The sequence below is a fragment of the Anabas testudineus genome, chromosome 11 (genome assembly GCF_900324465.2).
Source record: "Anabas testudineus chromosome 11, fAnaTes1.2, whole genome shotgun sequence".
Classification (NCBI taxonomy): domain Eukaryota; kingdom Metazoa; phylum Chordata; class Actinopteri; order Anabantiformes; family Anabantidae; genus Anabas; species Anabas testudineus.
In genome coordinates this window covers 9,435,539-9,462,732 of record NC_046620.1, presented here as the reverse complement: position 1 = coordinate 9,462,732, position 27,194 = coordinate 9,435,539, and the positions used below count along the sequence as shown (strand labels likewise).

At 40.0% G+C, this 27,194-nt stretch overlaps 2 protein-coding genes across 4 annotated transcripts in view; one reads left to right on the top strand and one right to left on the bottom strand.

Annotated features, from left to right (window-relative positions):
- LOC113153689 (solute carrier family 45 member 4) overlaps positions 1–20,905 on the top strand; it is a 39,818-nt gene extending 18,913 nt beyond the window's left edge. For 2 of the 3 annotated variants that reach the window (XM_026347415.1, XM_026347417.1), the window contains exons 4-16: positions 10,694–10,882; positions 13,041–13,220; positions 13,414–13,604; positions 13,701–13,887; positions 14,087–14,548; positions 14,644–14,915; positions 15,017–15,178; positions 15,317–15,416; positions 15,537–15,617; positions 15,705–15,835; positions 16,146–16,214; positions 16,349–16,503; positions 16,853–17,033. In XM_026347415.1, coding sequence (XP_026203200.1) covers positions 10,694–10,882; positions 13,041–13,220; positions 13,414–13,604; positions 13,701–13,887; positions 14,087–14,548; positions 14,644–14,915; positions 15,017–15,178; positions 15,317–15,416; positions 15,537–15,617; positions 15,705–15,835; positions 16,146–16,214; positions 16,349–16,503; positions 16,853–17,033 — 2,360 coding nt within the window. Of the gene's footprint in view, positions 1–10,693; positions 10,883–13,040; positions 13,221–13,413; positions 13,605–13,700; positions 13,888–14,086; positions 14,549–14,643; positions 14,916–15,016; positions 15,179–15,316; positions 15,417–15,536; positions 15,618–15,704; positions 15,836–16,145; positions 16,215–16,348; positions 16,504–16,852 lie in introns of all 3 variants that reach the window. The other variant, XM_026347418.1, reaches the window with a different exon arrangement.
- Positions 20,906–24,933: 4,028 nt separating this feature from the next.
- On the bottom strand, positions 24,934–26,384 carry LOC113154078 (G-protein coupled receptor 20). The gene is made up of 4 exons (XM_026348086.1): positions 26,214–26,384; positions 25,866–26,122; positions 25,624–25,756; positions 24,934–25,515 (listed from the first exon to the last, which is right to left on the bottom strand). Exons 1-4 carry the CDS (start codon positions 26,382–26,384, stop codon positions 24,934–24,936), a joined length of 1,143 nt encoding a protein of 380 aa, XP_026203871.1.
- Positions 26,385–27,194: the final 810 nt, after the last annotated feature.

The window sequence follows — 27,194 nt, the reverse complement described above, 5'->3', positions numbered from 1 at the left end:
TAATTCAGTTGTTTAGTTAATAATTTTCTTCTTTTTTTTTTTTTGTGTCCCTAAGGATAAAATGATTGTGCCGCAGTGAAACAGTAACACTGGATAGAATACAAGGCTCGTACACACATCTTAAATCTCACAGTTTTAGCCACCAGAAAACAAACCTATTATTATTATTATTATTATTATTATTATTATTATTATTTACTGACATGCAGCAGCACAAGCTGAATTCAGGACACTAATTGCAAACTGCATGTTCTTTAAAATGAGACATATTCAGCTTTTTACAAACTAAACACTCCAATCAAAACAAACAGGGTTTTTGTTTTTAGGAGCCTTGTTTGGTCTGGTGTTCTGGCTAATGTTGGCAGACGGAAAGCTCTAGTGTAAGTGACATTACTAAAGCAGATCACTGTCTTTATTCGGTCTTATCTTCTATTATTATATTGTAGGATTTTAATAATCACTTGTCGCCACAGTAGAAAAAAAAAACACCTTATAGTCCATGTGTATCAAATAATAATCAGACGATTATTATTGTACCAGTTGTGACGTAATAAAACTGTTAGTCACGCTATTAAATGGAATAACACGTTTGATCAGTTTCACAACATGCATCCTTACATTGTTACTCACTGTTAGTTTAGCAATTTATATAAATAGCTAAACTATCTAGTTATCCCACCTTTTATGTTTGACCGTGGAAAACTGTAGCCAGAGTCAGTTGTCAGTCAAGTGACTAATGGCATCTCACACACACACACACACACACACACACACACACACACACACACACACACACACACACACTCTCACTCTCACTCAATGTGCCCGAGCGTGCTAGTAATGGCTGCCCTCAGGATTAGTTTCTATGCGAGTGTGTGCACGTTTTTGAGGGGGTGGGGGATGGCAGCATCTGCTCTCTCTCGCTGACACTCGTCAACTTTGACAATGTAAACAGTTGATGAAAACATGGATAGATGAATACTGACAGACTAATCATACATCTAAAATGATGCTGGTGGGGGTCCTTATCGGTACAAGCCTTTTCATGGGCCGTTGGCACGTCGTAAACACTTTTGCCACCTGCTGAGACCTTTAGCTCTGCAAACTCTTGCATGTAGCATGTTCTCCGTCTCCCTCAGTTGAACTCATATCCTGGACAGCGTGTCACATGAACTGCACCAGTTGAAACATACTACATGTAATGGAGAAACAGAAGTTATATGGGTGTGTTTACCATCACCCAGGAACATCCCAGTTCAACACATAAGTGTAATGTTGGTACCACCCTCCTAATTCTTGCTGACCTACTGTACTTGTGGTTGCATAACATTACTGACTGTTCACTGCTGATTGGCTTTATCGATGCTACTTTTAGTAAAGAGCGGGTTTCTCAATAGTCGTATATAAATATGATGGCAGATGATAGAAGCATTGAAACAGGATGCAATAAATAAATACATGTATTTAAGAATTTGCCGGATTTCTCAAGCATCAGTTTCTCTGTCTGTCTGCATCTCTCCCACAGTAGGAGCTAGTTAGTTTACTGCAGTGGTGTTGCGTAACGCTGCTGACTAAAAGCATCGGTGTGTGTGTGTGTGTGTGTGTGCATACATACATGCAGGGCTCATTCAACTTTAATGCCACCTTTTACACTGTGAAGATGTTTAGTATTTTTTTCGTTTGCTCGACCAGCTTGTATTAAATAAACAGAACCGTGCGTCCACTGGGGAACTGTTCAGTACAGTAATTGTGCACAGAAGTGCACAGGAACATTCACTCGCTCTCCGATTAAATGTGTTAAATGTTTTCTTTATCGCTATTGTTCTGCTTTCTGCGTTGACCAGATTAGCAGTTTCTTTTCATCAGCTGTGCCACACACAGCCACACATCACTCACCATTTCCCTCCACTAGGCACTTTGTTAATGATGACCTTGGCTGTGTCTGCATTTGCTTGATCGATGAGTTGCTTGTTGCCGGGCACTGGAAACGGTGTGTGTGCACGTGTTGTATGATTGATGGTCTCGAAGTGCAATGACTCACTCCTTTCTCTGCTGCCCACTTCTTTCTGTCTTTGTCCTTTTCCTCTCACTTCATTATCCACATGAGCGTGGATGGTAGCTGGAGCTGACGTTGGATACCAGTGGAGCTACCTGCTCTTTATTTGCTACATCTGCTGCAGTGTTTTTGAGTCACTAGGTTTCACAACTATCTGCAAGATGTTCTGTGTTTGTTAGAAAGCTCTTAGCTCAAATTTATAGTGCCTGTAAAATGTTTGTGCTCTCCACAAACTCATGTTTTATCGTTTAACAACTTCACAGTGGATTAATTAAGATTTTTTTATATGTAAATGAACAGAAATAAATGTTCAACTTGATTTAATCTACCCACAAAATAAAAAATAAACTTTTAAAATAATCTTTTCAAGTGGTTTTCCTAATTGTCAGGTAACTATTGCAAAAAGTATATAAATAATCAATTAAATTGCACATTAGCGAAAGAAAAATGATTGTAATATAACCAGCTACACATATTTTCCTAGAGAATATGTGTAGTTTTTTCTGGTATATTGTGAGATACAGGATCCTCTTCATTCTCTATTTTCATTTCTGCTATTGGAAAATTTGTTAACTTCACTTTCATTTATTATGAAAAAAGATTGCCATCACTCTGTATTAGACATGTGCAGTACATGTTAGAACATATCTTTACATGACATCCTCCAATTGCCCAATGCCAAAGGACATTTTGACATCCTTCCAGGCCACAGTTGCTAACCATACTCTCTAATAAAAGCTCACTTACGAAACAACATGTGATAGTACAGTATTAGATATTCAAAATAGCTCCTAAGCCAATGACAATCCTTACCTAAAGAAACTCTTGTCAAACTGAACTTCATGAAGATTCAGGGAAATGAAGCGAATAATTGAACTTTTTCTTTTATCAGTTCTAATGTAATGTCAGCTATCTTAAACCCCTATTTTTTATCCTTTAGACAACTTAAAGTTAATAATTGAAGTTATTAATTAAACCATGCAGTGTTTCACTCTAAATAGACTTTTAACCGCGTCAGACAGCAGTGATTTTAGTCAGAGATGAGTCTCTGTGTGCTTTTGTTGAAATCAGAAGTAAAAAACAAATTGTACATTCAGTGCTGGCATTAAACCTACAGCCAGATACTTATCAATAATAAAGTATTATTAAGTTAATATTTTAAATCTGCTCCTAACAACCATCTGTCACAGACGCCATTTCTTCCCTTTCTTTCTTCCTTTCTCAGTAATGCACCTGACTCAGTTCATCGTTTGTTTATTCAAAAACACCTGCTTCCTCTTTCGTTTCCTTGTGCTCTCCGTCTGTCGTTCTGTGGCTCTCACCCTCCTTCCTTCCTGCCCACTTTCTCCCTTCGTGACCTCTAGCTTACTCTCACTTTCACACCATTTCTCTCACTCTTTCCAGGGACTCTTGTCATTTTTCTGGCAGATTTCTCACGCCAGCGCAGGATATGAAAGAATTGTATTGTGCTTATGGCGAAGTGGGGAATCGGAGGGAGAGAGATGGAGAGGGAGGTCGATGTTTATTGGTTCTTCGGGAAAAAAGTCCTGATTGTTTCATTTCAGTTTAGGGTTTGTTGGAGCATTTCCTGCTTTCAGGTCATTGTGAGACCGAGAGAATGATTGAAGGTGGAGGAAGAGATTTTAATTGGACAGGAAACACAGGTGAAGACTCAGAGATTCAATGAAGCAATTAGACAAAATAAAAACTTTCTAGTCCACCCCTCAGGACTCTCCTACGTCCTTTCACTGTGTGTGGCTCTCAGTCCTACATGTTAAATGTTATGAAGATACACATTTCTAAAAATTTATGTCTAGAGATAATATACTGTCATGTAAATAAACCACTCATTTTGAGCAACAACGAAGGCTATCGAACAGATGCCGAGTTCATACAACAAACTGTGGTTGTGGTATTAACGCTCTGCTGTGAGCAAACAGTAGACTGCATTGTTTTCATGTCACCTGTTTATATCACTTCAGCTCGCGTGGAACCTCAACGGAGGTGATGCCAAAAAAAGGTACCAGGTACTATTTGCAACAAGTTGAGTGCAGCTGGCACGGGATGGAAAAACCACCACTAGAGAGGAAGCGTCTTTGGAGGGATCTGTTCAAGGCCTGTATTAACAGGAGGGATGATTACAGCACCTAAAACCTCTTACGGTGTTCGTATAAGCACCTGAAGTCAGACTTGTCCTTTAATGTGTTTTAGGAGGTTTTGGACGTGTTTGGATCCACACACACTACTCGTTAGTGGGATCAGTTTGCTGTTGTGTCTCTTTATGGGATTTGTTGACAGTGAGAAAAACGTTGAGGAAGCTTCAGCACTGAAAGCCGTGTTTTTAGTCTTTGTGTCTCAAGCCTTCGTCAAACACTGAGTTGCTGACACTTAATTATCAGCCTTGCGCAGACAACAGACAACTGTCAAGATAAAGTGTGTAAACTCCAGCAATACTTTAATACAGCGTTATATTTAACTCCTTTGCTCTGATAATGTCCATGCAGCCCATATTTGAACAAGAACAAGATGTTTAATGTTCGAGTATGTATTTTCTTTTCTTGCATGGCTCCGGGGACTAAATCATTTACACAACAGCGCGATACAGAAGGTGCTTTCTACAACTTTATGTGTTGTCCAAACCTCATTTAGCCACGAGGAACAATTTCAAAACAAATCACACAAGTGCAAAAACAGACATAGAGTAATCGTTGTTCGAGCGTTCCTGAAAACAAGGAGAGGACTGTTAAGAAAGTGGGCAGCAAATAAGAGAGGACCCGACGTATTCATATCGACTGGTCACAAACTTCCCTTTGAAGGAGAACACAGTGGCCTCATTTGTTTAAAATAACTTTTTTCAATTCAAATCAGCAGCATGTCCAGTCCACCAGAAAAATCTGAAATAATGTTGTTAAGTAGGAGAAAAGAAGCTGGTGTAGTTATTAGGAGGGTCATGTGATTCTACATGGCATCAGTTTCCCCTATTGAAGTATTTTAGAAATACAATAGCCGAGCGCTTTCTTGGGGTTTTTTTTGTTTTTTTCCCCCCCTTCATTCAGTTGCTATATTTTTGGACGACCTCTGCTGAGTTCAAACAAGGTACAGTGTGTCTAATCCAAGATTTAATGGTTAGAAAACAATCGGACCACAGAGTTTTTTACTGGTGGGGTATTTGTGAGCGCAGGGGACGACGAGGAGAAACTCAAAGAAAGTTTGATAAATGGGCCGTCTGTACTCCAGCAGTCACACACTGAGCTCCGTTTTTACTCTGTGTGTGTGTGTGTGTGTGTGTGTGTGTATGGTATGGTAGAAATGAGAGCTTTGATGATAGATGGGGCAGATTGGGTATTTTTCTTTCCCACGATCAATCAGCAGTCAGTGCCGTCTATCTGTATCTCCATCCTTCCGGCTTTCTGTCTCTGTCTTCCTCATCCTCCCTCTTTCTCTCTCTGTCCTCCCTTTTTTTTGATTTCTTTGATCCTAATCCTTTCTCACACTCCATCTCTCTCTCTCTCTCTCTCTCTCTCTCTCTTTCCCTCCCTGTTTCCTCCCTCCTCTGTCTCTTACTGTACTCATTTCTTTTTCTCTTTTTCTAAAATACTTCCTGCGACTCGATTCTCTCAGTATTGTTCCCTGTGTATGTGTGTGTTTGCACATACAGTACAAGAAGTGTGTGGGAACTCAGATGTGTGTGTGTGTGTGTGTGTGTTTTAGTTTGGTAGGTGACTCTGTATGGCTTTGTGTGTGTGGGAACAGACACGTCTTTATTTACTAGGTGTACACTATGTTTTTCTCTATAGTGTGTATGTGGGAACTGTTTACTAGAAACTGTTTTCCTGTTTTGATGTTGACAAACCTACAGACAGACTGATTCCTATCTGACACTTTGTCTCCCTCTTTAAGGCAGTGCCACTGTTTTTGTGTACGTGTGCTCTGTCCGCTCAATATCTTGTTTTTCCGGGCACAAATGGGTACATACTGTGGGCGCATGTGTGTATTTGTGTGTGAGAAAGACTGGCGGGTTTAGAAAAAGAATAAACGTGAGTCAAACGGGGAGAAACAAAGCTATCCTTAGTCCGCACAAGCCCCACAACAGGAAGTGCTGTGCGAATGACGCGGCCATATTAGGAGCCAGGAAGCCAAGGTGATGGAGTGTCTGTGGCGACAGGGTTCCCAAGACCTGGTCACCACGGCGACAGAGGTCAGGCCCTGTTTAAGGCTGTCTCATGAGAAACACGGAGGTCAACAGTTGTACAGGACAACAGGAACATGGCCTGTAAAGTTTCAAATGAGGGCACTGTGTTAAGTTAGTACGCAGGCTGTGTGATTGTGTCGCGTCTGTGTGCCCAGTGTTTTTAATAGTATAATACATTTCACGGATTAACACAATTAAATTTTTGATTCATTAAAGTAGCCACCTTCTTACATGTAGAGCAGCACTTTTTCTTCAAAGTTCAAGTTTAAATACTCCTCAGAAGGCTCTTCCCAATAGAAGTTGACTGTCAGAAACTGCTGGACCTGTTCCTGGCAGTTTCCTCCTGTTTCTAAAAGCCCTTTGATGCTGTAGGAAACTGTTCGCACTGACACCTTGGCTTTCTTAGCAGTTCCTCTAAAGCAAAGATCTGCACTTTCAAGGGTTTAACTAGTCTGTCTGCCTTCCTGTTAATTGCCCTTTTCTCACCGTTACGATAGCAATATACTGCAGTACTTCCTGCACTTCCTGCATAGTATCTAGTATCCAGGATTTCTAATAAATCAACACAAGTCAGGACACATGCAGGAATAGTTTGCATCAGTTTTACTTGCTTAATGTCCAGTTGGAGTTTCAGTCACAGATTGTCTATGATGAAAACTGAATTGTTTTTCAGTTCTTAATGTTCACTGCCTCTAGTTAAAATTCATGACAGCAGCAGGTGTTGATGAGCTGTGTCGCAGTAATTCCATTTTCTAAATGAAGCAGACAACATTTTCCCAGAACATCACAAGACCGTGACTGTACTGAATCTGTTTGTGGGTGTTGGTGTTTGCGACTGTCGGTCATATGATGATGTGTTTGGCAAATATAAGGTTGCCCCCAAAAAATAAAAAAAAAATGTCTGCTAACATTAAGATGTGGTCCCACATCTTGTCAGTAGATGACAATACTGCCCATAAATTATAATATTATAGCCTGACATTTTACTGCTGACGGTTATTGGATCTCATGTCTTTCTGGCTGTGTGAGATCTATAGATTAGACGATGGTTCCCACCAGAAAGAAACATGTGATTTGTCAACTGCAGCGAAAACATGAGAATTACCATTATTGCAGTAGGGAGGGTTTCACATGACAGCAGCGGTTTGCTCCTCCCACAAACCAACAAACCTCCAGAAAATCCCCTGATGCCGACAACAGCTTCATCAACATCACACTCAAGGACACTCGCTGTGTAAAGTCAGCAGGAATGACCAGCTTTACTTTTTGTCTTCTGTGCTGTGCGACTAGCAGCAAATTAAAAGGTTTTAAGTGGATGTAATTCCTCAGTCAGCAGGTAAACTGTGTCACACCACAGATTAAATCCTGCAACCAATATACAGAATATATATTTTTTTGTTTTCTTTTTACCAAGCTTTGCGTAATTGGATATCATGGCACTCATTTATTGATTTTTGTCTCGTCAGCTTTAGAAATATGAAAAGTGCATTTTGAATTTATAAGAGCCTAATGGCCTCTTTATCGAATTAGCTTCTTTCCTCTTTTTTTCACTGAGCAGTGAAATGTCTGCACCAATTCTACATCTCTCTTCATTTGGGATTAGTGGAAATTTGTCAAAGAAAACAATTAAAGGAACACTTTTTAAATGTTGTGTAACTTTAATGCAGTTTCTGAGCAGTGAGCTTTTCCTGTCTTTTGAAGTTTTACTGCGATCAGAGGGAAAGACAAACTCATCAATTTCTCAGGTTAATACAATATTTATTTTTAATATAAAATGCACAGTGCCTACTGTAATGTAGTGTCCTCTGTCCAAATTAGCTTTTAGCTGCAGGTATATCTGGTTAAATATATTGTGTTTACCAGTTGCAGGACTGATGGTTCAGTCCCTGGATCCACTAGTTAACATTTTGTTTTGTATTGTCCTTGTGCCAAATACAAAATATACTAGTATAATGTTCTCCTTTAAATAAAATGAATTAATTTCATAATGACATTAGTAAATGTCTTGATTAACTGGTACTAGTAAGGTCTTCAATATCAGAGAGGGGTGATTGCCTTTCAACTCCATCACCTCCATAAAACCGAACAGACCTGCCTCTCGCCTTGTCAGGTTTTGGAAAGTTATTAAATTGTAGAACACTGATTATAAAAGTTTAAAAGTGGATTTCCCAAACTTTAGGCAGAGCTGTTTGTCATTATTTGAGCCAAAGTAGCCTGGCAGACATTCAAAGTGCAAGCAGACATCACATAAGGAGCAGGACAGACTAAGTGAGTAGATATTTCAGTGTCTGTGTCTGTTCCTGTCTCTTTCTTGTCTCTGTAAAGAAACGATAGTGGTGCAGCCAAATGGCGTTTAATGTATTTTCAGTGAGCTGCATTAAGCAACAGTTTGATAGCGGGACGATGATAAAGTACTGATTTAATTATTTGCAGTTCAGCTAACTTCACTTAGCTGAAAGACTGTCTGCCTCCTCCTCTTTCTCTGCCTCCTCCTCCTCTTCCTCCTCCTCCTCTTCTTCTAGCTCACTGAAATAATAGTTTTGTTTCCAAGTCTGGGTCTCAGGGTGTAGTCTGATGTAATTTTGTTATTTTGTCATCGTTGACACATGGGCGTGTGATGACTGTGGGACTGATTTCATTATGGGATTTCTATTAACACGCTGGGACATTAGACTGTTGTAACAAAATATAGGAAAATTGAAATTGAGTGGCCACAAAAGAGTGTTCAGTATCTGTAGGACAGGTTAGGTAAAACGTTTTTGTGGTGATTCACATCAAAACAGATGTTTGAGTCTAATGAATTTAAAACCTAATGCGTATGTCTACACCATATGATTGTGGTGTGGTGTTGCTGAGGTGCAGAAATGTCCGTTCTCTTCAAAATGTCAAACTCAAAAACCTTGCAGAGCACCGGCCCTCTGAAAAGTGAAAACATTTTTAAAGGTAAACCAAACTCTCAATGTTTGCACAGGCAAAGATAAGACAGACAATTTGTCATTGAAGGAAAACAGTTTGTGGTGTAGATTTGATTTACAGCGCTGATAAAGACGGGATGATTCAGCTTTCCTTCAGCAAGTGTTCAGATGATGAATCCGTTGGACTGTTTTATGTGAAGTTAATTAACTCATCGTGTGTGTGTGATGGATTTGCATGGTGTCAGATATTATTTAAAGGTATTGACAGCATGTGTACTGTACATTGTGCAGGATATGTTTCCATCACGGTGCTGCATCCTGTGCGTCTCTGTCTAGATAAAAGTTATTTCCATTGACAGATGCTGATTTCAGACCCTTTTGTGCAGTGTGTGTTTGTAATCCTCACCCACTTTCCAGTAGTGGAAAGTTCAGACTATGGGCTCATTAACAAGGTCACCTGCACAGTACAGTCTAAATTAAGCTGAGCTTAGGAAAACGTAGAAAGAAGAGAACTGATGCTGTGTTCAGGTACTCAGGAAAGAGTTCGTATTAAATATAAATTTAATCAACTTTCTGTTCACTATATTCCTGGAAGTCAAATTACTTACTAGCCCAAGAAACTTGAGTCTTCACTCTCGTGCTCATAATTTCTCTACATTAACCGACACATAAGAGTCGGTGTTGCAGTCCTTTGTGTGATAATCCAGGGTGAGCGTTCACACAGACGCTCAGCACCCTTTAGATGATCTCGTCTGTTGTGTATGGTTGCTGTGGCTTCCTCCCCTCTTGCCTTTGTGTGTTTTAACAGAAGGTGTTGAAAACATCAGCCACAGGTCAACTGAGGTGGCAACATAAACATTATGTTACTGTAGACTTCACCTGTGGCTGAAGCAATACTTGTACCACGTAGCAGTCGTGTTTATCATCATTTTAAATATATATTAATGAACATTGTTTAAATTTAAGGAGAGTGAACAGTGCTGTGGTAGCATCGTGATGCAGCACTTTATAGAAGGGCGTATGCTGTTATGTGCAATACTCTAGTTTCCTAATCACGCAGTATTCTGGTACACTGCAATACTCGTGTCCTATTCCCATTTAATGGTTATAATGGGTCATAACTTTCAAATTCAAGTTTCGGTCATTGTAAAGAGGCTGTCAAAGAACGATTTCCTCTATTAGCTAATAAATAAAGTTACATTATATAGCAGTGTTATAGCATCTCCACCTGTGTAATTCTTCACAGGACACTTCAGTGAAGTGTCTTAATTATTGTTTTCTTTTGTATAAATCAAACACGAATGTTTATTTTTTTAAGGCTCAACTAATAAATGTTTAATTAAAACTAACTAAAACTAAAACCTACAATTAGGATGCTACTTGCACCCCCTAGTGGATGACACAAAAACATCATGGTTGAATTGCAGTTGTTCATTGGTTTCTCAGTGTTGCTAGAAATCCCTAAAATTAATATTTCATCTACTTGTCTGTTTCTGTAAATCATATCTATCCTTCTGTCTCTGCCTTCAGGTCTTCCAGAGCAGTACTACAGCCTGACATGGTTCCTCAGTCCGGTTCTCGGCCTCATGTTCACTCCTCTGATTGGCTCAGCCAGCGACCGCTGCACTCTGCGATGGGGCAGGAGGAGACCGTTCATCCTGGCTCTCTGTATAGGAACGCTGATAGGAGTGGCTCTGTTTCTCAATGGTTCGCTGATAGGTGAGTGTATGTCAAAGTGTCTTTTACTGTTTATATTCTGTGTATCAGTGGGAACTGTGCTGGTGTGTGTCAGGAAGTATTTTTATTTTACACAGTCTGATGTTAACCTCAGTCCTAGATCTGTTTGTTACATCACTCAAATGTCATCACAAGGTCATCTTCATCCAATCCAATCGAACAAATAGATCAGCTGCCAATCGTACAACAAAGATATTGATCTTTAGGTCGTTTATATGGGCGTTGTTCTAGTCGCAATGTCAAACCATATGTTGACACTGTACACATGTAAACATGCACCAACACACAAAGAAGACAGGGTTGTAAAGTTTGTGTTATCAGCCCATAGGTTCAGTGAAACTGGACTGAGAGCCACGAAAAACCCAGTGAAAAGGCTCAGCTCATATTGTGCACAGCACTTGTGCTTAGTTATTAGAGCTCTTGTGGTGTGTCTTGGAAGGATGCATAATACTGTATATAAATGTCTGATAAAGTACCTTGAATTATTTATGTTCTTTGGATAATTGAATTTTAGACTGATGGCAAGGTTCACTTTCTTATAAGAGCACTAGAGCAGAGTGAACACTGCAGGCATATAGATGAATTTCTATTGTTGCATTGCTGCATGTTGGAACCTGATCCTAAAAAGAACTATTATATTTAAAAAAATTATCTTACAAATATTATATTGAAAGTTGAAAACTCATTTGATCTCTGGACCTTTTTGCATTATCTGCAGGATTTTTATTGTTTATTATACCAGTATTATTCAGAACACTCTTATCAGTCTCACATCAGTATCTACTGGGCCTTTGAAACGTCTCTAAATAGAACAAAGTCTAAATACTTGTCAGAGGAGTTATAAATAAGAAGAATGACAGCTGTGTGAACTGTTCTCTCTCAGCAGATTCAATTCATTTCTATTCAATTCTATTCTGCTCTACCTCCATTCTTCTCCAGAGAGGTTGGCACTAAGGTCACTTCGGGGCACCCGGGAGAGTGCGTATGTGTGTGTGAGAAAGCACCTTGCCAGCGGAGTTGACATGGGAAAAAATAGTGACTAGTATCCAAGAGAGAGGAGAGAATAGAAAAACTGTACATTTCCATCGTTGTGTGTGTGTGTGTGTGTGTGTGTGTGTGTGTATATGAATGTGTGTGAACAACACATGGAGACATGGGAAAACTGTAGTAACCTGTGTGTGTGTGCGCGTTGACATGGGAACACAGGAGCAAGCAGTTCACAGGGAAATGCTTCCTGTTTGCTTCCCCCTATCCACCAATCACAGTTCACTTCCTGTCTGCTAGTGAGTAACGTAGCTCCATTGTCTCACACACACACACACACACACACACTTTGCTTTACCTTCTACGAATGTTTTTGTTTCCGCGACATTAATGGATTTCAGTTTGTAAAGTCATGCTGCGTCACACTGCCACTGATATCGTTCTCACACACACACACACACCCACACACACACACACACAGTGTACACACACTTCTTCATTGAAAGAAAAGTCACAGATGTACTGAAACACACAAGGTCACACAACGTGCAGTGACCCATTTGTTGTGTGGCCGTTCTAACTCACTAATCTGTTATTAATAACACGTGTACAGCAGCACTGATCGTGGTCACATCAGCACTAGAACTTTAGTTTTTTATTTCACTTGTTTTTTTTTTTGTTTTTTTTTGACAAATTGTGATTTTCTTTTTAAAGGGCATCATGTATTTACCCATAAGCTTTGATATCACTCTTGTAATTCATGTTTGACTTGGTATGTGGTGATAATAATGAATTTCCATCCTCCTTGGCAACTCAAAAAAAACCATTTCAATTTCAGATATTTTTAATATAGAAACTTCCTTATACTACATGCTTGTATTATGTTTAATAACTTTTTCTCTAAACATGCCTTAGACGGTTCCTTTTTCTAAATCTACCAGAACAAAAGAGCTGGAAAAAAAATATGATGCACTTATAAATTATACTTTTATTTGGACTGTTTATTGTATTATTTTGTTTTATTGAGATTATGTGTGCTTAAATGTATACTTTTTAATTATTGAATTGAACTTCTGTTTCTAATAAAACAGTGATTTAAACTCCACTATTACATTTTACAATTTAAACTTTACACTATGCTCTTTCTCTGTGTCAGGTCTGTCACTGGGTGATGAGCAGGGGAGACAGCCAATAGGAATTGTTCTTACTGTGCTGGGAGTGGTGGTGTTGGACTTCTGCGCAGATGCCACAGAAGGACCAATCAGAGCGTACCTGCTAGACGTGGCCGATACAGAAGAACAAGACATGGCTCTTAACATCCACGCTGCCTCAGCAGGTGCAGTTGATGTGTGACAAACATGTAACTTTGACAGAATTGTAATATCTTATTATATTACATACTGTATATAACACAGGTGAAAAGTTTCACTGAACTGGATGTTTGACACACACTCACTCTTCGCCCGTGCTTTTTGTGTCTTCTCCATCTGTTTCTAATTCTAAGCCTGTTGCCACGTTCATACTTGCAGGTCTTGGTGGTGCAGTCGGCTATGCTCTTGGAGGTTTAGACTGGACGCACACCTTCCTCGGAGCAGTCTTCAAGTCCCAGGAGCAGATCCTGTTCTTTTTCGCCGCCGTCCTCTTCTCTCTGTCTGTGGTGTTGCATCTCTTCAGCATTGAGGAGCAGCAGTACTCGCCCCAACATGACAGGCTGGACCAGGTACAGTGTGTGCTATAATCCAGTTTTAACCAAATAACGAGCTTTGTTTTGTTTTGTGTCACAAAACCTTTTTTTTCCTAACTGCTCTTTCACCAGGAGAGTCCAGATCCCACTAACCCACAACAATCAGCCAATGGCAGGACTGGACTTCTCGCCCCTAAGCTGGAGATGATTGGAGAGAATGAAACGATGGACAGCTATGAGCTCTACGACCCTTATGGAGACGACCAGTCAGAGCAAGGCGATATGGACATGGACTTCCTAGAGGTGGAGCTTGTACGAAGTAAGTTAACAGCCACTGCTGCTAAATCTAATTTTTTCCCTTTTCAAATTGGAATAAATTGAGCTGTAGGTTTTTATTACCATCAGAAGTCTTTTATTGCCCCTTTTGTCCTTTATCCAGTCATGACCTCACAGATGTTATAATGATATCTGAATACCTCACATCTAAATTAATCAACCCTCTTCTCATGTGTCTTCAGGTAAAAGTGACAGTGTTCTCGCCATGGCAGATGCAACCCTTGACCACTTGGACCATGATGCATTGTTCCTGTGCCACATAGAGCCATCCATCTTCGCTGATCGCCTTTCACCCAATCACGGCACGACTCCTACCACTTCTTCCTTCTTCAACCCCGTTCACAACACTACCCCTTCTCGACTCGCGAGCATCCACCGCAGCAGCAGCACAGGAAGTCAGGACCAGCTCGCCCCTCATAACAGCAGCCACCAAACACACGGTGCTACCCCCAAGATTTCCCGCCTCTCAGCTTTCTTACAAGAAATGGAAAATGACGATGGACAGGAGGCGCTGCTGAACAACCAGCTCAACGAGCAACGGACACGGAACGGGCGGCTGTTGGCCAGTTTAACTAATGCTGACAGAATGAGCACTGACAGGTTAAGCTCTAAAGGGCAGGCCCATCGTGCTGGAATGGTCAAAGGTTGGTAATTTATATGTAATGCTAATGTTTGATCTTCTCTTTATAACTTATTAAACCAAAAAGAATAATTATTTTTGTACTCTCTCTTATTGCAGCTGCCAGTACCGGAGCCCCTACGCGGCAGGCACGTCACCGTCACACCTTTTATCGCCAGCCGTCCTGCACCTTCTCTTACTATGGCCGCGTGGGAAACCACCGCTATCGCTACCGCCGGGCCAACGCAGCTTTTCTTATCAAGCCATCTCGCAGCATGAACGATCTCTACGAAGTGGAGGCCAGACACAGGAGGAGGAACCGACAGAGAACCAGACACCGCAGCGGGAACACCAACTCCTCCAGCGGAGATACAGAGAGTGAAGAGGGAGAGGTGAGGAGTGGATGGAGGATTCAATTAGTTCATTGATAAACCGGGATACTATTAATGGTTCAAGTTTTTGTAACTTTAACTTTTATATCTCCTCTCTTCAGGTTGAGACCACTGTGCGACTGCTGTGGCTCTCCATGCTGAAGATGCCTCCGGAGCTGCTGCGGCTGTGCGCCTGCCACCTGCTAACCTGGTTCTCCATCATCGCCGAAGCCGTCTTCTTCACAGACTTCATGGGACAAGTCATCTACCATGGAGATCCTACTGTACGAGCATCAGCAATACACAAACAAAAAGAGCAGTAGATACTGTAGAGAAAACACAAGGCAATTCTATTTTAGTGTCCAATAGACATTTGTGCAGGATGGATACTGTTCAAGCAAGTTTTTCTTTTTCTTTCTCAGGCCCCTGCTAATTCTACTGTATTAGATAATTACCACAAAGGAGTTCAGATGGGATGTTGGGGACTGGTTATATATGCCATGACTGCTGCTACATGCTCAGGTAAAAAAAACGCAAGCACACATCATTTACACATTATGCATATTATCACGTGCCACTATCTGTCTTAGTATATTAACAATAAACTCTGGACTAACCAATCAACTAATCTTCTTTTTCCAGCTGTTCTTCAAAAGTACCTTGACAACTTTGACCTGAGCATTAGGGTCATCTACATCCTAGGGACACTTGCATTCTCTTTAGGTATGAACCACACTGCAGCAATATGATGACACAAAATAAGTGTGAGCAGCTAATAAGAAACGTGTAATTTTTATTTTATTTTGATAGGAACTGCTGTCATGGCGATCTTCCCTAACGTGTATGTTTCCATGGTGATGATCAGCAGCATGGGCATCATCTCCATGAGTATCTCCTACTGTCCTTATGCTCTGCTAGGACAGTATCACGAAATGAAAGAGGTACAGACTGAAGTATTCTCCTTTTATTATCCATGTTTGTTTCTTTTATTGTGTGACAACAATTGAGAAAAACACAGCAGGACCTCATCACCCCGTTTTCTCTTTTTAACTTACCGATTTCATTATTTTAAATTTGAATTTGTGCAAATCTAAAGATTAACTTTACATTTGCATATATGCCTCTGTTATATTTGTACTATAAGGCATACTGTATGTGCCCATAATATGCAGCTTTATGACTGAATAAGTCCTAGAATGCACAGAATATTTATTTTGGGATGAGCGACTGTAACTTTCTCTGCTCCTGCAGTACATCCAGCACAGTCCTGGAAACTCACGGAGAGGCTTTGGCATCGACTGTGCTATTTTATCCTGTCAGGTGGGTGTTTACGCCGTACTAATAATGCAATAAAAAAATGTGTACTTCTGTTTAATACTGTAGATGATCTGCTGCACAGAGTAAAACACTGATACACTGTAGTGATACACTATAATCTTTATGCATTATCACAGGTGTACATCAGTCAGATCTTGGTGGCCTCCGCTCTGGGTGCAGTGGTGGAAGCTGTTGGCAGTGTCCGTGTTATTCCCATGGTGGCCTCTGGAGGCTCCCTCCTTGGCTTCTTTACCGCCTGCTTCCTGGTCATTTACCCGGCTCCAAACAACGGGTGAGAAAAAAAAAGATCTTAGTCATTAAAGTAACAGTTTTGAAAATTCACTTATTTGCTGTCTGAATTAGATAAAAAAACTAAAGACAGCAGTAAGCTAGCTTAGCTTAGCATAAGGACTAGACTATGGATGTCACAATATCAGAAATTTGGTATCAATATCACAGAAATTCTACAAAACTTGAAACCAATTTTAACACAACTGAAGAATAAACAAAAACGAAAAATGATGGAAACATGGAAAAAAACAAGACTACACTTATTAGGGTATTCACCTATACCAATGCGTTGGTAAACAAGAAGTATATCTCCAGCCTAGTTCCAACAATTGTGCTTTTGTTTGTGACAGGGAGGGGGAGTCAGCTAAAGCTTCGGAAAAACAGGCCTTGACGACGTTGGAAAATCCCAACAGCAATGAAGTGGCCGTTACTGTAGTGACAGAGAAACCCAGCTTCCTGAAACTCAACAAGGAGGGCAAGGCCACCACCACCACCTCCTCCTACACGACAGAGAACGAGTCTGCTCTGTGATGACGCTCAGACTCAACTGACACTGTACACAAGCCTAAATTCACTTTTTAATCATCAGTGCAGTTGCAAACGTCTTAAGGATGCGCCATCGTCCACATGATAAAAGAAGAGAGAGGAGAGCAGCCGGTGGACTCTCTGCCCACTTTTTGGTGTCAGTTTTTGCATTGACAGACTTTTTCTGAATTGCTGCACGAACTATCCAATCTGACGTGGGACCAGTGTGACACCAGACCAAGTTACCCTGCGAAAAACATTCAGGTCCCAGTGATATTTTTGGCCGTCACCAAAATTCCTTCCATTCAACCCTCATGGACATTTGACTGATCCGTCAGGGTCGTCCAGATGTAATAATTCATCAGTTATGGTTTTAAGTAAAGGTTGTTTATGTCTCTCAGGGCCTCTAGGAGGTGCTACTGAGCAGCTGCCTGGACAGGAAACTTCAGGGCACACAAACACAGACAAACACACACACAGACAGACAAACACACAGACAGACAAACACACACACAGACAAACACACACACAGACACAGACAAACACACAGACACACAGACACACAGACAGACAGACACCTCTTTATCCGAATTGAATGAACACCAGAATTATGAACACTGTTGATGAACATTAGTCCTTGAAGCTGCAGTCATTCGAAAAAAAAAAAAAATGCTTAAACTCATTCTTCCTCTTGGAATCGAAGTGGATGCCGAGTGTGTGTGCATCTGTTGACATGACGTCTCCAGCAGGGGCAAGGTGTTCACCAAAATCAACCCAAACAGGATCTGGGCTTTGCTGGACCTTTACATCACTCTGCGACAGTAGCTTTAAGACTCTAGAGACTTTTCTAAGTGGAATCTCTGAAACTCCGAGCCCGAAGCCTGATTCCTGGGGGAAATTGCTGATCTTCAGCTCCCAATTTGAAACGTTTTCTTCTTTCCCCTTCTTCCCATGGCAGAAGGATTCTAAAAATTAAGGAGTTAAAAACAAGGTGAGAGAGAGAAAAAGCATTTTTGAGAATATTTGCAGTATACATGGTCGTATACAGGGCATTACAATCCCAAAAATAGTTTCATAATCTACTGAAGACACAGAATAATCTTTTTAAAAGTGATTATGAAGCTTCTATAATAACCAGACTAACCTACATGCTGCATGTTAGAGGAGCGGAGAGGAGACAAACCAAACGGCAAAGGAAAAGAAAAGAGAGATGTGGAGTTGTTGTTTCTCTTTCTCTTTTTCTGCATGTTTATTTTTTTAAATGCTGTTAGCACAAAGTTTGTCATTAACTGCACATTAGCTGAGCCATTGTTGGAAAAAAGAAAAAAGTGTTATAGCATTAGAGTTAGCATGGACTTTAAAAAAAAAGAAAAGCGCTTGAAGGCTTTTAGGGTGTTGCATTTGTTCGCCTTGGGACAGTTTCCTGACACTCTCCTGATCCTGTTACTATGCCAGTAATGAGTGGAGTCTGGAATATTACAGTGGATCCTGGATAAATTGAACATATAAGGAGAGAGAGACTAAATAAATCCCTCCACTGTTCAGGATTGTTAAACCTGAATGGAGAATAATGGTCCTGTTACAGGTGTGTTGGTTCCTCTTCCGTGGGGTAAATATAATCTATCAAGAGAAGCAGGAATTGTGGATGCTAAATACGTAATTGTGTGGTTTAATGGATGGCTGTCTAATAACGGAGAGAGAGTGAAGAGGACCAGGGTCAAAGAAACATTTGAGAAATAGTTCACTATTTTAGTCATATATTATGATCTAGTCTAATTTTATAGACATTTAGGAGAAGATGCTTTTTCACATTGTTGGTTTACATGAAAAGACTGTTTGCAATCTCGTGTGTGTTTGGTCAACAGCAGGCTTCTGTGAGACGGTAATAAAAGGTCCTAAAATCTGCCTACCAACATCTATAATTGTACAGATTAAAAAAAAAAAAAAAAAGATCTGACATTAAGTTTAATTTGTGAGCTTTACAGTCTGTATATACGAGGTGCTGTTAGGTGGATTGTTCCACCTTTAGACGAAGACAGGCTAGTCAGTGGATCTTTTAAAGCTACTTATTTATTATACAGACTTGAATTGTATCAATCTTCCCATGTAACTCAGGTCAAAAACACAAAGGCATTTTTTCCTAAAATATTAAGATTTAGAAATGCATGCCCGAACTTTGGATTGATTCAGATTAAGAGACAGATTTGAAAGAGTAGGTGTAGAAACATAATTATATAGTAAAGAAAGTAACATTTGAGTGATTACTTTATGGCAAAATCAAAGCCAATAATGATTTATCAGGTTGACCCTAAATCAGTTAGTTTAATTAAACAATTTAACATTTTGCTTTTGCAAAATGGCTGCATCTGCTGTTCCATGAAGGCAGGTAACAGTAGCATGAGGTGGTTGAGAAGGAAAAACAGCTGAGTTTCCATCTGCAGTAATGAGACTAATATTAAAAAAAAAACATCTCTTAACATCACTTATTGTTTCCTTAGCTGATGGTGCTGGATGTGATTAAAATAAATAAATGAATAAGAAAAAGCTGAAACTTGAAGTTCGAAAAGCAAAATGAAAGGTTTTATTGTTTGTTTTATGACAAATGGGAACTTCTGCTGCAATAACGGACTCTGTTAATCAGGCGGAGCAGAGCAGTGTTGTTTGTTTTGGTCGTTTTTCTTACATCTGTCAGGGTGGAAGGCCGTGGATTGGGCTCAGTTTTCTCTTCAGCTCGATCAGCTGAAACAAATCAATATATAAATTGCGGTGGGTTCATCTACAAATGAAACGTTTTGATTTGAGTGTATGTATTAAAAGCATTTAGTGCAGAAACTTGTTTTGAATATTTTAGTTTTAGAAGATAATTCATTTGCTGATTGTTGTTTTGGTTTTTTTTTTCTTCACTTTAGTGGGTTTTGGTGCACAAATGTTTTTAACAAATTAAGTTCCTTCAATAATTTCAGGTACATCCAGTCAGTCCCAAAACTGAGTAGTACATTGTTCTGGTAGTGGACAAAAGACAACGAGTTTTGCATGGCTTCTGTGACTATTAGGGCAATAAAATACTCTGGATGAAAAATGGACACACAACTTCAGTTTAAGGATAAAAATGAAGACTAAAAAAAACTTTGGTTTGGGAGGTTTGCATGCGACAACAGTGATATGCACGTGTGGAACACCAAAGTATGACTGTACAAACCACACGAGCTCTTTTCTTTATTGTCCTAATAGGTCAGGGATGTGTTTTATAATGCATGGCTGGATGTTTGTGTCTTTTTGTTTGAACTTTAATATGTAAAAAGAAAAAAAAAATTAACATGTACTCTTAAAGCTGAAGCCTTGTGCTCTGGGTCAGTACACTCTTAACAAGCATGTGACCTTTTCCATTTTTGCACATGTCTGAGTAAATATTCAGACAGCACTCATCATGTCACTTTTTACCACAACATGCATACGGATGGTGTTGAAGTGTGCTAAAAGATGAGGTGTGTTGTCCCGAGCAACAGTCCTTGTTAAAAGTGTAGGCGAGAAACTCCAAGCCTTGAATACTTGAAGTGCAACGTGAGTGTTTCTGTTCCAATGCAGTGGAAAGTTTCTGATTTTCTTTCGGAGGGTGTTGTTCTGTTCTTCTTGTCCCAGGCCTTTTTACTGTAGAGTGAATGTTCAGACAGCTCATCAGCTCGCTTGGCCTGCTGGGAGATTGAGTTCTTACCTTTGATTCCATCTTGTGACTTATGTAATTTTTTAAAAGTCAATGAATGTGAGTTGATTTCAGCTGAAATCATGTTTTTGTTGTTGGACAAGCCAGGGGAGGTCTGACACTGCACAGAACTTGCACATAAGTAAAAAAAACAAAACAAAACAAAACAAAAAAAAACCAGAAGAATTATGTAGCAAGAAAAAAGAAAAAAAAAATAACTGTGGATATTTATTTTGGGCTTTCTTGTCTATAAAGGTCACATTTAACTTAGTTTGCAAAAGTTTTAAACCATTCTATTTGCTGTTACTGGCGATATTACCGAAGCAGACTGGATTGTGTGTGTGTGTGTGTGTGTGTGTGTGTGTGTGTGTGTGTGTGTGACAGAGAGAGAGATTAGTCATCTCACAGCTGCTCACGTGTAAAGCAAAAAGCAGGAGTGTGTTCAAAATGTCATCTCAGTGTTTGTTTTCATTCTTGTTTCTGTTCTTTGCAATCACCAGGTTTACACTTACAGCTCTGGAATCGATGGCTGCAATACCAGAGGTTATTTACTCTTTGTCTCTATTCTGGTATTTTATCTCAACTAGATTTTTGTTTTTTTTGTTTTTATTTTAGGCTGGCCCACACACAACAGTTTGGCCTTTGCACTTTCCCAGTGGCAGTCGTGTTGGCTATACCATCCTTCTGTTCACTGAATGAATGTGGCGACATGATGATGCTGTTTAATCTTTCCAGACAGCAGCAGTCAGTGCAGTTAGTCCAATCTGGCTGAGCTGTGTGAGTGTGAGTGTGAGTGCGTGTGTGTGGCTCTGCCTCTCGTAAATTGTGTGTTAATGATGGAGGAGAGTAATGCCTATACTTTGATCTTCAGAGATTAAATCAAGAAGAATACTTAAAGAATGGGAAAGCAAGTATGCGCCGTGTACCATATATAATATGCCTTGTTATTTGAAAAGAAGAGATGTAAATATACATATTTCTCTTTTAGTTTTTTTTTTCTTTTTTTGCTGCTATAAAAAAAGATGATTATTTTTATTAGTAGTTTTGTTTTCTATATAAAGACTGTATATATCTTTATGTTCTGTAAATATGCTTGAGCCTTCATATGTAGGACTCTGATGAACACTGTATGGAACGCACCTTTAAAATTTATTCAGATGTAAACCAACGATGACTCCTGTCATTATTTAAGAGTTTTAATCAAAAGTCAGATGGGTTAATTCTTGCTACTCTCGTTCATTTACATTTATTTTATAAATATCATTCAGACTTGATGTACATTTTAACATGAGGAGATGAAGAAGTATTTTACCAGTGAATTCAGTTTTTACTGCTAATTTCAACTCATTGTATCATTGCATTATATTACCCAGAGATCTGTACACTAAAACAATAGTAACTAGTCACTAATGCTGTATTTGGTAAAGGTGGAACTAATTCCACACATGGTTAATGTAAAATAAGACATTATCATGTATTAGTTTATTTGTATAAGTACAGTATTTGGGTAAATGTATGCAGTTCCATTGTATACTGCATCCTAAATTGGCACTGGACTGACATATTTCTAATAATAATAATAATAATAATAATAATGAAATACCTTATGCTCTTAATAAAATATAATATTGTAAAATGTGTAATATTGATTATAGAGTCATTCAGAGGCACGTTTGGGGAATACATTGTTGGTCCTCTGTAATTAGTTTAATGACTTAAAACTCAACAAGACTCTTTTCTGTTTGTGTTTTGCAAGTTCAAGAGCTCCTTTCCTAGTCTGCATCTTTCTCAAAGTCTTATTGAGAAGATGATGAAACAAAAAGGGCCTTGTTTTTATCGATGCTTCGCTAAATTATTACAGAATGAACTAGCAAATAATCAGTTTGCTGTTTAAATAAAGTAAATGCACTGAGGAAAAACAACATATTTCCTGATAATTCATATTTATTTACAAAGTTAAATCAGTAACATAAATGTGTAACATACTGTTTAATCATAGACTGCTTTGTTCAGTAGGAAGAACGTGATCTAACTGTTACAGCACTGCTGAGCTTGACCTTGTTTACATTAATTCATAAGGAGAAACTGGGTTATACATCCACATCCACGAGACAGACTGCTGCTGCTGAAGTAACCTGCTGGTCTGCTGTTTCAGGACTTCTTTTTTTTTTCTGGTTAAAACCTCCTAAGTCAGCATTTATCAATCAGCTGACTGGTTTCCCATGATGCTGTGTGGTCAGACCACAGACAGAGGAGAGGAAGATCAGAAATATTTGTTCCTGCAGAGTCAAATTTCTCTCTCTCTCACCCAGACGGGGTCACAGCCCGTCTTTCTTTCCATACAGAGAAACCAGAGAAGGAACCTGAAACTGGTATGTGTGCCTGACCTAGACTCGTGTCAGCAGGACCAGCTGATGGTCTGGGAGTGTGATGCACTTAGTGGTATAAACTTACAGTCCCAGAGTGTTATCTTAGGTGAACTTTAAAGACCTTTTGCTCCACTGAAGGGATTAAAGGGCAATGCCGCTGATTTAAATGAATAATCTTCCTGCCGACTCTGAAACCAGGGCCTGTGTTTTGGAGTATCTGTATGAAGTATTAATATTTTTTGCTTGAAAGTCACAGAACTCAGTTAAAAGACACAAAAACAACCGAAAAGTCACATTTATGACTGACCACAATATAATAATGATCAAAAATATACATGTAATGACCCCAAAGAGATGGAAAATTACCAAACTATTAAAAGAGACAAACAATGGCTAAATATAAGCTCAAAGAAACAAATACCAGCACAAAATGCCACAGTCTCATTTGAAATTGTTTTGTGTCTCTTCCAGTCTGTTTCCATTACACCGCTGCAGCTCAGTATGACACACTGGTCCAGACAATACATGAGCGTGTGGTGAGACACTGTCCTCTGGTGGACCAAACCAAACCAAACCAAACCAGCTCCATGGAGCTGAATCAAGTTCATTTCTTACTAATGTCATTTTCAGCTTTGTGCAAATGTAATTGATCTGCTTTTGGAAGTATTAGATAAATAATGCAATGATGACAACACAGCTGAGGACATGTATTAAAAAACGTGGTCATTTCTATGTGAGTAGTAAGTAGTACGATCAAACAATACATTTAATCACACAGCTTTTAAAGATTTTTACAACTAAAAAAAATAACTAACAAACAAAATGCTGAGCTATAAACAATGTCATGAATCTAGTTGACCCTTTTTACCCATATACATGGAGTATCAACACGTTTGTGTAGTCATTGTGTTGTTGCTCAGTCCTCTGTGATGTAAATGGTAAAACAACAAACAGAAAGCGCTTTATGTATCATACTTTATGCAACTGTAAACCAACGCATCACATCCTTTAATATCAGAAACACACAATAAAACACACAGTGTGTTGAATAATTAACATCATCATTTCCTTTAAAGTCTGTTTTACAGCTGTAGGTTTTCTGTATGACGCTGTCGACAAAGCTCCATTTAGACACTTGTAAAATGATAAACAAAGGCATTAAAGGGAGCTACGCTATGTGCTTGAGAGGCGTACTGTTAAAAGTGTTTATAGATCTGAAGAAAGCTTTGCTTCTAGCTTATTTAGTGTGTTGACTCAAGACTCGTTCCATTGTTTTGCTGGTTTTACACAGCAATACTTGTCTAACATGACACTGAAGACTGATCTCATAAGCTCACTGTTCAGCCATAATACTCATTTAAAACTAAAAACACTGCATTTTGGTTTTTGCATCCTAATAAAGTGACCACTGAATGTATAGCATCATGGCGGTGTACCTTAGTTGTCATTTTCCCCAGAGGGGAAGCTGATCTTGGCCGAGCGCTAACACAAATATCAAGAGAGAGTCAATCTAGGCTAGTCTAAGATGATCCAGTACTTTTCAGCACTATCTCACATTTTTATTAATTTATTTTTTTATTGATTGTTTTATGCCTTAGTTTGATAGCAACAATGAAATGATGACAATTTGAATGATGAAAATTAGAGAAAAGTGATGGAGGAGACGCAGCAAACGTTCAAGACAAAGGGAACAGAAAGCTGAAGACATGGAGACATGAAAGAATGAGGATGGACGGAGGAACGCAGCCACTGAAGTGTTGTTTATGACCAGGTTGTAAGTGGCTTGTTGTACCTAGCTTGAAGACTCGACTGTTCCATCCCCAGGCGTCGAGAGGCGTCACTGGTCCCTGTTGGCTACAGAGAGCGGTGAGCTGCTGAGGGTGAGTGTGGCCACACTGTGAGCTATGGCCAAAGCTGTACCTGAGCATTTATTCACTAAATTCCTCTCTCCCTCTCCCCCACTTGTGTGCCCGACCTCCGCTTCCCGCTCCCTCCCTGCCGTCCTTCTCGTCCTCCACACTCTCTTGAAGCTGTCTGTCACAAAGCAGTAAACCACTGGATCCAAGCAGCTGTTCAGGCTGCTCAGGGTCACTGTGATGTGGTAAGCCAGCACGTGCCATGCCTCCCGCTCTAGCCCCTCCTCGCCGACTTTGACCTGGAAGTAAACCAGCACCTGGCGGATGTGGAAAGGAGTGAAGCAAACAGTGAAGACCACCAATACGGTGACCAGCAGCCTGACAGCACGGGCCCTCCTGGCCCTGCTCTGCTGGGGCATCAGGCCTTGACTGGAGGAGAGAAAACAAGCGACGCGCAGGGTGAAGCCCACCACAGTGAGCAGAGGAAGGAGGAACTCCAGGATGGTGAGGTAGAACAGGGCAGGGAGGAGCACACAGGAAGAGCTAAACTCCAACGCCGTGGTCTGCAGAGAAGAAGAGAGAAGAAGAGTGGGATGAGGGCAGGACAGATTTGAAATGTTCTGTTTCTACCTCAGCGTGTTGTGTTTGCACTGCATACTGTACGTCTTCACCTGGAAAGAGTAGGTCACCACAACTGCGATGAACCACACTGCGGCGCTGACACACTTGGCTGCTCCCGTTGTCCTCCATCGATGGAGAGTACTGGACGCATGGACGACAGCGAGGTACCGATCTACACAGATACTGAAACGAAGGGGAGTCACAAAGAGAAGAGCAAAAGGTTTTTACTGTACTTGCTGATTCTGTTTATTCATTTTACATGTTGAACGAGGGGGTGACCCACCTGACCTACCTGGTCAGAAATAGGATACTGCAGTACATGTTGACAAAGTAGCTGAAGTTGTGAACGTAGGAGCAGGCCACACAGCCCCCTCCACTGTGGTACAGGGCGATGCGAGCAGACAGCGACAGCGCCACCAGCAGGTCAGCTACAGCCAGATTCATAGTGTAAATTACAGACGCTGAAGAGTGGGTGGAGGCTCCACAGAAGACATAGAGAGCCAAACTATTGAGAACCACACCGACGACCAGCATCAGACAGTTACATACCTGCAGCAGGGAGCAATGGACTGTTAATAATAATTAATAATCATGCAGAATCACTTTCATCCTTCATGAAGTGATTTAATCACCACTTTACCATTAGAGAGACCCACACAGCGTAGAAATCTTGGTACAGCTGCGCATCCAGGTGGGCTAGGTACGGCGCACCCCATCGCTGGTCCCAGCTGCTGCAGTTGTTCGGGTCTGGAGTGAGGAGGAGGAGCTCCGTTGTGGGAATGGAGGTGATGTTGGTGGGAAGACTCTCCATTGGTTGTAAAGGGTGAACAAGCTGTAGATTGGGTTCTTAGTGGCAGAAGATAAATAAAGAAAGAGTAAATAAAGTATTGTTTTTTATTTGTCATTAGTTATTTATTATTTTACGTACTTGCAACAGTAGAATGAGCTACAAACACACTGAGCTGTGATGAACATGGCCTTAAACCCACTGTGAGGTCACTGACCCAACTTTTAGTACATTTACTAAACATTTATACTTAAAACTGTGCTCAAATGCTACCAGAATATTCAGTCTTCTATTGTTTGTTTGTTTGATGGAGGCAGATGTCTCAACCTCTTGCCGCCTCTGCAATCCATATTGCATTGTAAAAAGATGTAAAAAAGCTCAAATATAAAGTAATTGGCTTAAAACAACACAATTGTGCAAGCTTAGCGAGCACATGTGCACACGTGTACTAAAAATTGAAAGACTAATGACCCATGGGGATTTAAAGTGGTCAACACCAGCAGAAGTTAATCCAGAGAGAGACTTTAGAAATCCCTGTCTTATAAACAACATCCACTCGTACTGTAGGAACGACTGAATCCATCTTCATGTGCTCTCTAAAAGGATGTGACATTTTCAACAGAGTTAAGTACACGACCCTGTGTGTGTTACTTTAAACATAGTGTACAGCATTAATATGAACACGTCAGCGCGTGTGTAGCTATTCAACACGCTTCTGACACATGTTGTACTGAGTGCAAGACATATGTTCGTCTAAAATCAGTCCTGTATTTTAACACATGCTGTTTGAAGTGGAGACTTTTAAATTCTCAAGTTTTCAGATTAAATAAAAGC

What these genes read in the sequence shown, in the direction of transcription:
- LOC113154078 (XM_026348086.1), bottom strand. Translation starts at nt 26,384, where the DNA reads ATGGAGAGTCTTCCCACCAACATCACCTCCATTCCCACAACGGAGCTC. An exon ending in CTGTGTGGGTCTCTCTAATG is followed by an intron (nt 26,123 to 26,213) that starts GTAAAGTGGTGA and finishes TCCCTGCTGCAG; the next exon opens with GTATGTAACTGTCTGATGCT. An exon ending in TGGTGACCTACTCTTTCCAG is followed by an intron (nt 25,516 to 25,623) that starts GTGAAGACGTAC and finishes TCTTCTCTGCAG; the next exon opens with ACCACGGCGTTGGAGTTTAG.